The following is a 12,224-nucleotide window of genomic DNA, read 5'->3' on the forward strand; positions in this document are numbered from 1 at the left end:
TATTTGGGTCGCTTTAATAAGGTGAACCATGCTATTCCCCACACTATTATAGTATTATAACATGCTTTACTCTTAAATGGGAACTTTACTCATCCTGTTAATCATCAGAAATATTAAAGCCAGCTCATGGTATCTGCACTATCTGTTATTTAAATGTATATGTACTCGAATGGTTTTTGAATGTACTTTTCAAAAGTAACAATCAAAGTAAAATAATACCTTGAAGACTACTTAAGACACATGACCTCGATATACAGCTTGACGACTGTAGAACTACACGTAAATACAAATCGATTGTCTTATAGACCAATATGATGATACAAATAGATAGATAGTTGCTTCTTCTTTTTTGACCAATCAATAATATTCAGATTAGGATTGTATAGGTAAAGAGAAGTTGATAAAGTACAATATTACCCATTTTATGCAAAATAGTAATTAAAGAATACTAGTGTTCATAACTAAATACATGCACCCACATGTACATTTCTACACACCCAACCACAAGCTTGTGGTAGGCCTAGATAATTAATTCAAATTAAAGTTTGTTTTTCTTAAGAAACCAAATGAAAGTTAGCATTACTTATTTCTTAGACTGCATATGAACTAATAGTTTATTAGTTATAGTAATTAAGAATTAGAAACCTAATTAAGAAGCTTAGAAGGTGTTACTCCTTTCTACATCATTTGTTATTTTGATCATCATGCGCTCGTACTTAGTTCTATCTCAATGTTTTTGTAGAGCACTTCACATTTAGAAATTGAAAAGTTTAATATATAGTTTAATGAATCAAACTAATTTCATTTGAACACTTGTTCTCTTTAGTAGAAATGGTAAGTATGATTATCCTGATTAGCACTGGGAGAGAGTGATTAAAGAGGAAGCAAAGTGATTAGACACAAAAACCACTTTTATTAGAGAATAGTTGGTCCAGCGATTAGTGTAAGATACAGGTACAACTGTGACACCATTCCTTTCTTGATGTTAATCTCAAAACTTTATCATTCTACCATTTCTATCTAATCCTAGCTTCTTTCTAAGTTTGTTCATTTAATGATTTCTCATCGAAATCGACAATTAGAGTACCTCTTTGATCAAAGCTATATATATTCGCAAATAATTAGTTTAGGTAGAAAACAATTGGAATATTGTAAGTAGTAAAAGCAAAATACTTTTTGTAAGATAGTTTACTTTTTGTAAGATAGTTATGATGGTTTTAATGTCTCCTGAATAAAACAAGCATGTCGTTGCAGGGAAAATTAAATTAACCATCATACTAGTATTTTTCATTTGGCCCCTGAATTGACTAGTTTGATATAAGCATTGGTGAAGTCCTTTCAAGAGTTTGTCTTGATCTTCCGTACATCGCTTCACCCACCTATGCTTCATCAAACTGCGAAGCTTGTATCAGTTGAATAGCTCCCCATTTTGTCAACGAGCCCTATCCTCCAAGTGTTGTTCAGCACATATAAATCCACTCTACTTTGGAATGTTACTTAGAAAATTAGGTCTTGAAATGATACGTTAAGAACTTTCTACGGAGAGAGACCTTAAGCACTCATCTTCCTCCACGAGGCCATGAGCTAAATTAACAAATTGAGGTATATTAACATGTTGGTGATAAGAAACATTTGAAGAGAGCCACTGAATATTGAACATACCAGAACTCTCAAGTACTCCATATTCAGATAAATTAAGGCAAAAAATATGAACAAAACATCCAGAATTAACCTCGCATAGTCACATGTTCCATTCTAGATATAATATACCTTTTACATTTCCAAACTTGTCGGCTCACCAACAAAGAGAAACACTATTACAACAGAGTATACTAAGTTACTAACCAAAAAGACGTCTTATCTCGGACCGGAGAGCTCGCTATGAAATGCCGATGATGAAGTTCTACAATCGCTTTCTTCGCTGATCGACCTCAACTCCAACCTCGTGTAACGGTTCGGGTCTAAAGTGGAAGAAGACGGAGGCTGAAGCACCGGGAAAACACCTTCAAGCATTTGAACAACTTTGCTCATGGACGGTCTCAAATGCATATCTTCTTGTATACACCAAAACGCAGTTTTCATCGCCCTTCCAACTCTCGCATCGTTCACAATATCAACACCCTCCTCCTCCTCCATCTCCCAATCAACGTTCTCTATAAGCAACCCTTCCCGCATCCTCGTAAAAGCATAAGCAGGAAAATTGGTACTCGCTAAAGAAGACTCTTGGTTCTTTCGTCTTCTTATTATTTCTATAAGAACCATTCCGTAGCTGTAAACATCGCTCTTCTCCGAGATGGCGTAAGTCGTTATCCACTCGGGAGCCATATAGCCTCTCGTCCCACGCAAAGTTGTGAAGACATGGCTCTGCTCCCGTGTCATGAGCTTAGCGAGTCCAAAGTCAGATACCCTGACGTTGAAGTCATCGTCCAACAAGATGTTCTCTGGTTTAATATCACAATGGATGATTCTTGCGTCGCAATCTTCGTGTAAATAAGCTAAACCTTTCGCTGTTCCGACCGCGATGCTGAACCTCGCGTCCCAATCCAAGAGTATATCTCCATCTCTTCTCCTGAATATCCATCTCTCTAATGAACCTTTCGATAAGTACTCGTAAACGAGAAGCCTGTGAGCTCCTTCCTCGCAGAAACCTTTGAGATGCACCAAGTTTTGATGGTGAATGCTACCGATCGTACTAACCTCGGCTTTGAACTCTTTCTTGCCTTGACCTATTCCTTCAAGCTGCTTCACGGCTATTTGAGAACCGTCTGGTAACGTTCCTTTGAAAACTGAACCAAACCCTCCTTGACCTAACTTGACGGAGAAGTTACGCGTAGCTAACTGAAGATCTTTGTAAGGAAATCGGATAGACGTACAAGGTAGTATGTTGACGAAACTATGAGTCGTCTCTTGAGAAGCAAGCAAACGTGCTTTCACTCTCCTATGAATCCGAAACGCCTCGAAGATCAAAACGCAGATGATAAAGACCGCCGCCAAGACGGTAATAATAATCACTATATATGGAAAGTGTTTCCCATCGCCATAATCATTAGTAGCCACCTTGATATAAGAGACGAAACCAGAACCTCCCCTTCCAGAGGATTTAAAGCTTCCAATCCAATCAAACAAGAAGCAGTCACCAGAACTGTTCTGGAAGAAAAGACCGAGGCACGAGCAGTTGGTGTTGCAAAACTCTTTACAGCTATCAAGATTGGTTTTCTTGGGGAAAGGAGAAGCAAACCCTAGTGCGAAGTAGTCAACACTATCTCCAGCATTTACAAGTTTCACAGACAATGCTGCATTGTCGTTTGTTTTCTTACAAGGAGAAGTATCGATCCCGGTTTTGCAATCGCTTGACAATCCGGACACACATTGACACGCTTTACTAACAGAGCAGAGGTAGTAAGGGCTACAAGGCTCGGGCGTTGCACACTGATCGGTCGGGATTTTAGCGAGAGTATCAGCCGCAAACACACCACTCCCAAGACTTGTAAAGGAGACCACACCGTTGTTTCCCAGAACCGCAATCCAAGTGGCGTTATCATCTCTACTTTCTGATGAAATCAAAAACTGCCATAACAAAAGACTGTTTATCATCAAAGAACATCCACGAGTTTCCGAGTAAAGACGATGAAGTCACTACACCACCGTATTTATCAATGATCCTCCCTCTGTCGCTTCGCATGGACCAGTACACTTGAGGAGTCAAGCTGTTGACAGATAAAAACATATCTCCTGATTTGATCTCAAGAGAATAAGTCATGTTGCTCGTAGAAGAAGCATTGCTAGTGAGCTCCATGCCTTCTTTTAAGACTTGATTCGTAATTAGAGTATCTGTAGGATGTTCAAAGCTCTCCCAGATCGAAGCTCCGTCACCAGAAACAACAACGAGGTTTCCCGAGTCACGTAGCTCGATTCTTGAAGCGCTTTTGCCTGAATTATCCAGCCTCCAAACCTCAGGTCCTCCTCCTCCTCCTTCTCCACGCAGCACCACATTCCCGTTGTCTTGGAACTGGAGCTTGTCGGAATTTGAAACAGGGGAAGCTCTGTTCGCCGACCAGATCAGTCTCGAGCTGCTTCTGTGGACGATGCTGAGTGTGAAGAGAGTGACGTCATCTGGTGTGGTTATGAAACCGAAACCAAAGTCTTTGTTGATGGATTCGAGGAAGATACCGTAGTTGTTGATGTAATCCACCTGAGATCCTTCAAACCCTGGAGAGATGCTTCCATTGTACGGTACAAGGCAAAGCAGCAGGTCCGGGAAGAATATCAACATAGATGCTAAGAGGACACTGAAGAACATTCTCATTCTCATAGCTTCCTGCTTTTCTCGTTTTTTCTTCTTTTGCTTGTTTGTGTGGCGAAAAACCTCGACACACGTTAGAAGAATTAAACCAAAAATAAATGGAGTTTTGTAAATGTTTGGATTGTGATTCACGCTGAGAATCGGATAAAGGAAAAGAAGAAAGAAAAAACAGTTGGTCTTGTTACAAACATTCTAGTCTAGCAAGAAGGTTTCAAAGTGGGAAAGCTTTTAGTTTTAGTGGTCCACACGTGAGATACGCGTGACTTATTATGTACGAGTATATACGAGTCTGATCATCAAGCTTGGAAGCTCCGCTCCTCTCTTCAAAATTGAAATAAAATTACAAAAAGTATCTACTATTATCAGTAGAAAATCGATGAGTAGTACATTTTAATCTATGTATACAAGTCGGAACATTACAAAACTGAAACTGAGAGATAGAACACTAATGTTTTAAACAGAACAACAATATACATACAAATACATGGTTGTAATGTCATCTAAAAACCTATAAGAAGAAGACACTAAAAACTGGGCTATCTCGGACCGGAGAGTCTCACGGCCGACAGATAGTTCTCACTATTACAATCCGACGGTCCAGACGAGGTACCACCACCTTCCTCACTAATCGACTTACAGAAGCTCGAGTAAAGCCTCGACCCCAAAGTAGAAGAAGACGGAGGCTGAACCACGTGAAAAACTCCTTCAAGCATCTGAACAACTTTGCTCATCGACGGTCTCAAATGCATATCTTCTTGTATACACCAAAGCGCAGTCTTCATCGCTCTCTGAACTCTCTCATCGTCCACGTCAACGTTCTTCATCTTCCCATCAACAATCTCCAAAAGCTTCCCTTCTTCCATCATCTTAAAAGCATAAGAAGGAAAGTGGCACTTCTCCGAGGACTCTGATGGATCATAGTTCTTTCTTCCTCCTATCAGCTCTAGCAACACCATCCCGTAGCTGTAGACATCGCTCTTCTCCGAGATCGCGTAGTTTGTGATCCACTCAGGTGCCAAATAGCCTCTAGTCCCACGCATAGTCGTGAAAACATGGCTCTGCTCTCTAGTCATGAGCTTAGCTAGTCCGAAATCAGATACCTTGGCGTTGAAGTTATCATCCAAGAGAATGTTCTCAGGTTTAATATCGCAATGGATGATTCTTGCGTCGCAATCTTCGTGTAGATAAGCTAACCCTTTCGCTGTTCCGACCGCGATGTTGAACCTTGTGTCCCAATCCAACAGAATATCTCCATCTCTTCTCCTGAATATCCATTTCTCCAACGAACCTTTCGCTAAGAACTCATAAACGAGAAGCCTATGAGCTCCTTCCGCGCAGAACCCCCTAAGCCGCACCAGATGCAGATGATGAATGCTTCCGATGATACTAACCTCGGCTCGAAACTCTTTCTTCCCTTGACCTATTCCTTCAAGCTTCTTCACCGCTAAACGCGAACCATCAGGTAACGTCCCTTCGTAGACCGAACCAAACCCTCCTTGACCTAACTTGATAGAGAAGTTATTCGTCGCTGACTGAAGATCTTTAAACGTAAACCTAATAGGCATCCCCGATAGATTCTCCAAGAAGTTATCCTCCTCTGAGCTATGCTCCTCATCAGCGTCCAGAATAGTTTTCGTCCTCGTTCTCCTATGAATCCGAAACGCCACGAAGATCAAACAACCGATGATGAAAACCGTCGCCAAGACTATAATCACTATATAAGGAAAGTGTTTCCCATCTTCTTCTTCTCCGTTGTCTCCACCTCCTAAACCATTAGTAGCCACCTTGATGTAAGAAACCAAACCAGAACCTCCACTTCCAGAGGCTTTAAAACTCCCAATCCAATCAAACAAGAAGCAGTCACCAGAACTGTTCCGAAAGAACAAACCGAGGCACGAGCAGTTGCTGCTGCAGAACTCTTTACAGCTATCGAGACTAGCTTTCTTAGAGAACGGAGAAGCAAACCCGAGCGCGAAGTAGTCAACACCGTCTCCAGCATTTACAAGCTCCACACGGGAAGATGCGTTATTGTCTTTCTTATTATTACAAAGAGAAGTATCGATCCCGGATTTGCAATCAGACCGAACTCTTGATAAACCGGAAACACATCCACACACTTTACTACCAGAGCATGTGAAGTAAGACCCGCAAGGCTCAGGCGTCGCACACTGATCGCTCGGGATTTTGGTCGAGGAATCAGCAGCAGAGACACCGCTCCCGAGATTCGAGAACGAGATCACGCCGTTGTTTCCTAAAACCGCGATCCACGTGGCGTTATCGTCTTTATTATCCGAATAAACAAACTGCCATAACAAAGACTGTTTCTCATCAAAGAACCTCCACGAGTTCCCGAGGAGAGAGGAAGAAGTCACGACGCCGTTTTGTTCGATGATCCTCCCTCTGTCGTTCCCCATGGACCAGTACGTTTGAGGTGTCGAGCTGTCAACGGATAAAACCATATCTCCCGATTTAATCTCGAGAGAGTAACTCATGTTGCTCGAAGACGGGTTGCTTGTGAGTTTCATCCCTTCTTTAAAAGCCTGGTTTGTGATCAGAGTATCCGTAGGATGATCAAAGCTCTCCCAGATCGAAGCTCCGTCGCCGGAGACAACCACGAGGTTCCCCGAGTCGCGAAGCTCCATTCTCGAAGCGTTTTTGTTTGCATCGTCCAATCTCCAAACCTCGGATCCTCCTTCTGTACGGAGCACGACGGTTCCGTTGTCTTGGAACTGGAGCTTGTCGGAGTTCGAAACAGGGGAAGCTCTGTTCGCCGACCAGATGAGTCTCGAGGTGGGTTTGTGGACGATGCTGAGTGTGAAGAGAGTGACGGAAGCTGGAGTGGTTACGAAGCCGAAGCCGAAGGCTGAGCTGTTGGATTCGAGGAAGATGCCGTTGTTGTTGATGTAGTTCATCTGAGTTCCTTCGAAGCCTGGTGTGATGCTGCCGGTGTAGGGTACACCGCCGTGTAGAGGATGAGGGAAGAGAGTTAGACATGTTGTTAAGAAGACGATGAAGAAGCCTCTCATCGCTTTGCCTAGAATTTTACACTAAATCTTTATGGAAAAAAATGTAAACTTTTTTTGTGTGTGGATCAAGTCAATGGATCTGAGAAACAAACAAAAGAAGATTCCCAAAAGATGCAAAAAGACAAATCTCAGAGCGCTGTCAGGTGAACGCTATGCATCTGTAAATGGAAACTGATTGTTTCTAGATTCATCGCAAACCTCCCCCGAGAAGAAGATTTCGTGACGGAGAAATAATCAAACAGAGAAACAAGAACTCGCCTTCGTCTTGTTAGAAAGTTTCAAACTTTTTCAGACCGGAATTGGGTAAAGGAACCGGAAAAATTGAAATTGAAATTGAAGAAGAGCTGGATTATTTGAAGGGGTTGGAGAACTCTGGTTTTGTGTGTTTTGCCTATCTGTCTCAGATTCAATGAAGTTTGAATTGGGTCTTTGATAAGAGAGGAAAGCGACAACTGGGGGGGATTGAAACAGAGAGAAGAAGGTTGTAACTTGTAAGAGTGTCTTAATTAATAAAAATCTGTGTGAGCCGTTTCCTTTAAATCCGTTTTCCTTTTTTATATTTTCCCTCTTGCGACCGTCACAAACTATTATGGACAGATCCGACCCGCTTGGGTGGGTCTCTCTTTTTAACCAAACATGTTCTTAAATTTTTTCCAGACCCTTTTGACTTTTTGACTTTTCAGAGAGGACAGAAGAAGGAGACAGATGTAGTTGATTGTGTAATAAAGGGTTGTGTGGATAGGTTCGCACCGTACAGATTGCATTTATGTTTTCGTAAAAGAATTGCATTTTTACTGAATGGTTGAGGTGGAATGAAGACTATTCTTTTGTTCTTAACGAAAGAACAATCTGAACATCACTTGAGATTGCTTAAAATTGTGTCATGTATGAAATTTGAATTTGGTGTGTAATTGATATTTGTATTGCAGATGACGGATTGTTTTTTCGCCTTGTCATCACTAGTTAAAAGTTACAGGTTTCAATTATGTTTTTAGTAAATGTAAAATCATACAAAATTCAATATCAAATGAAACCAAAATAAAAAATAATGTATAGCATCTTCGATACAAAACGTTATTTTAAAAAAAAAAATTGAGTAACTCTGGAGTTTATTTAACTTTAGTCATATCCTATTTGGAGTAAAAAAAAAAGAATAAATTTACTTTATTATATAATAAAAATGATTTGGGTGTCGAAACATTGTTCTATTCTAAATTCTATTTTGGAATAAAATATAAAATGAAATTGGAGGCAAAAACTCTCTTTTTTAAAGAATTTTAAATTGTATTCCAATCAAAAAACCTTTCTTCTCTTTTAGTCATGGGGAATTCAAAGATGGATCAGCCAACGTCAAAACATGGGTTTTTCGTGTGTGTAGTTTGAATACACATCTACTTCGTCTTTTTCTTTACCGTAAAAAAGGAAACTATGTTCAACAAATAACACCTAAACTTACTTTTTCCAATAAAAGTAAATAACACCTAACCTTACTAAGTCTTCCCATGCAGGCCCGTCCCTCCAATAAGGGAACTAAAGCATCTGCTTTAGGCCACAAAATATAAACAAAACATTAATACCATTTGTCACTGAATAATAGTTAGGTCAAATGGTTTAAAAGTTTGATCTGCATAGTTTGATTCTCTTTTTGTCCAGCGTAATTTTAATTTTTACCATTCGATAACTCTATACCTTTTTGTATTGGCTGACTGTTACTATTTATTGTTGGTATTTATATAAGAGGCCACATAAATATTTTTTGTGCTTTAGGCCACCCCAAATTATGGGACGGCACTGTTCCCATGAAATATTAAAAACAGAATATCACTCACAAAAACGTAGAGATTACGAAGGAAAAAAAAACTATGAATTATGCCTTTTTTCAAAAAAAAAAAAAAAAACTATGAATTGGGTTGGAAAAGAACACGAAGAGGGACGTGGGGAAGTGTGAAAAAATAGATTGAGGTGTTTGTTTGATTGTTAAGGTAAGACTGAGTACGGAAGCCACAGCAGTCAGTATACCGAACTCCCCGTGTACTTTCTTACGTTCCATCAAGAATTTTTTACATACATATTTGCCCATAAGAAAATAAAATCTTTTTTAGACAAAACTAAAGAGAAATTGTGTTTCTTTATTATTGTTTAATCTATTTCTTAATAATTTATTTTTTTTTATTTTTAAATTAAAAATACATATAGCAAATTTTGTCGAAAGCCACAAAATCAATTTTTGACCATTTTTTCAGTTTTAGGTTAATGGAAACGACAATTACTGAAATGTCCTCATTCCTAACCTATCACTTACAAGTTTATAGCGGCTGTTCATTTTTTTTTCCTCACCATTTCTTCACTTTTTCTTATAAATCTTGTTCCTTTTAATCAAAATATGATAGATCTTTACCATGAATTGAGATTTCGAGCGTAACATCTAGAAAATAAGGAACTTTTAACCTTTTCCGAGTAGTTCACCGAATCATCTCGAATCGCCACGGCCACCGGCCGTTACACGATTTTCCGCCAAGTTTCCGGCCGTGGAGAGCGCGTTTTCGAACATGGGTTACAGATGAGTGATATGTGGATGTTTGAAAAATATGGATAGCTACATATAGAATATAAGCATGGAACGACACATGTGGATGAGTGTGGAAAGATAAGCGTGGACGGGTAAACATGGACGGCTATTTGTGGACGAGTAAAATTAAGATTAAAATTTAAAATTCAACATACTACATATCTCATGGTGGAGGACTGTGACGAGCTCGAACCACCGCAGCTTCACCGAGCTCATCCACGATGATGTTGAGCTTGGAATCCATGGTGTGGTTCACCGGGAAGAGGAGCTGACTCGTTTTGACCGGAGGTTTTGGAGGAGGAGATGACTCGTTTTAACTTTTTTGGTTTGTTTAGCTTTGTTTTCATCACTAAAGCTTGTTTTTTTCTCTAGACATGTAGTGGTAGTTATTGGTTTGAAATCATTAATTTGTTCATCCTTGAGATTGTGGACACATTGGCAACCATATCACCGTCTTTCAATATGTTACATTTTGTTATATATATGTTTAGTATTTGATTTACTACTCTATCCACCACATCAAGTTTCAATTCCCTATCTACAAATTTAAGAGATCTCTCTTGTTCTTTATTCATGGTTATGTTAGCGTCTATATCCACAGCATAATCAAAATCATCTTGTCCCCGTCCACATACAAACATTGTTGTTGGAGTTGTGTTCTTAAGCTCAACTATTGTGGAGCTTACTCTGATGAAGCTTCTGAAATTTTTACATGTATCATCCGTCCATGCATCGAATGTCTATTAAGGATCAAGTTGTCCACAGTTTATGGCTGGCCCACAACAAAGTGTCTCACATGTAGGAAGTGGTTCTGAGTGCAAATAAAAGCCAAAAAACGGCCTAGAGCTCTTCCATCAATCCACTGTTCTGGTAAATATCAAAATCTCCAATATGCCCCTGGTTAATGAAATGAACCAAAACCAAATTACTCCTTTTTCACTACCGACGTGGTGTTTGGTTTGACTTCATGGTTACAATCTTCAAAGCAGATTCATCAACCCTTCTTTTTCAACGGCCGAGCGTTATTCCTGAATGTATGATTCATACTATTATCAATGCCAATTTTAAAATTTTCATTACTTAATTGTTTGGCGACACAGGATATACCTAATCGATATGTTGTAACCTCCCCCTACCATTTAAAATTCTCGGTGATTTATCGTTGTTGCCACTCCGTAAACCAAGTCAATCATGTGAAAACTTTAACATGTAAGTAGTTTTTTTATGGTTATGTACTAGAGTAGCTAGATAAATATTGAGACAACTCTTGATTCCACAGATCCTCCAGAAGGGCACAAATATAATAAGAGTAAAGTTTTCATTAAAACGTTACATCATATTAATTGCTCAAATGAAATGTAGTTGGGGAGTTAGCTTTGGTTTTAATGACCCGCAATCATCTACTCCCATTCATATCCCTAAGTTATAAATTATTCTGAAATGAGTTGGCGAATCGCCAAGCGTATTATACATACATCCATAGTATTTCATACTAGTGAAAAATGACAAGCATTAAATTATAAACATAAATTATTGGAAAAATAATAAACAGCTACGCAATAGTAATGGATCATAGTGATACAATTCGATGTGGCCTAAACAGTGACAGCACCATAGGTCTTTAACTAAACCTAAAATGCAACTTCCTCAAACGTGCATCTACCATTATTGTTTATATATATGCACAATTATGTACGTCTGGATATGTACTATTGTCATCTGCATTTATATATATAATATATATCCATTATCAATATATGTCATAGCTTCATGGTCCATCTTCTTCTGGAAGTCCTTTATTTCCAGTTGTATAGGTTATTTTACTTATGAGCTCTATATATCTTTATAATGTTTTATTTTTCTTTCTTAGAGATTTCAAATGTACATATGTGGAATTACTTCCTCGACGATGTGTTGATATATAACTTATCTGCATCCTATAACTTATTGAATTTAATATATTAAATAGATAACGTCAGTATGAGTATGATAACATAACAAATTAAAAACCGATGTCTAATTAATGCTAACTATAACTCTCAAAGCAAAAATGTTGTAAATATTCGTAAAAGATACTACGTTTATGAAATAAGCGAGACTTTGTTATATTTCAGGTTCGTAAAGTAAGAAACTAAGAATATGTGAACACAGAGCTACTTTACGAAAATGGAGATTAATTTGTCTTATTACATAAATCAAAGAGACTCTGGGTTCACATATTTTATCTGCCTTTCCACATAAAATAGAATAAGATGCTTTTTCACGTTTGAATATGGTTCCGGATATTATATTATCATTTGTTAACCAGGCAATTAGGTGGTTTGTA

General features: G+C 38.7%; 1 protein-coding gene and 1 pseudogene across 1 annotated transcript; both read right to left on the reverse strand.

Moving 5' to 3' along the window:
* Positions 1-1,654: 1,654 nt before the first annotated feature.
* LOC106397515 lies at positions 1,655-4,495 on the reverse strand (annotated as a pseudogene).
* Positions 4,496-4,638: 143 nt separating this feature from the next.
* LOC106402074 (G-type lectin S-receptor-like serine/threonine-protein kinase SD2-5) lies at positions 4,639-7,870 on the reverse strand. Its single transcript, XM_013842716.3, has one exon. The coding sequence runs from the start codon at positions 7,327-7,329 to the stop codon at positions 4,840-4,842; it is 2,490 nt and encodes an 829-aa protein (XP_013698170.1). The 5' UTR covers positions 7,330-7,870; the 3' UTR covers positions 4,639-4,839.
* Between the last annotated feature and the right edge of the window lie 4,354 nt (positions 7,871-12,224).

This window comes from Brassica napus, chromosome C1 (genome assembly GCF_020379485.1).
Source record: "Brassica napus cultivar Da-Ae chromosome C1, Da-Ae, whole genome shotgun sequence".
In the NCBI taxonomy this organism is placed as follows: Eukaryota; Viridiplantae; Streptophyta; class Magnoliopsida; order Brassicales; family Brassicaceae; genus Brassica; species Brassica napus.

Bases quoted from the DNA above. Each gene is read 5' to 3' on its own strand.
- LOC106402074 (XM_013842716.3), bottom strand. From the start codon at position 7,329: ATGAGAGGCTTCTTCATCGTCTTCTTAACAACATGTCTAACTCTCTTC.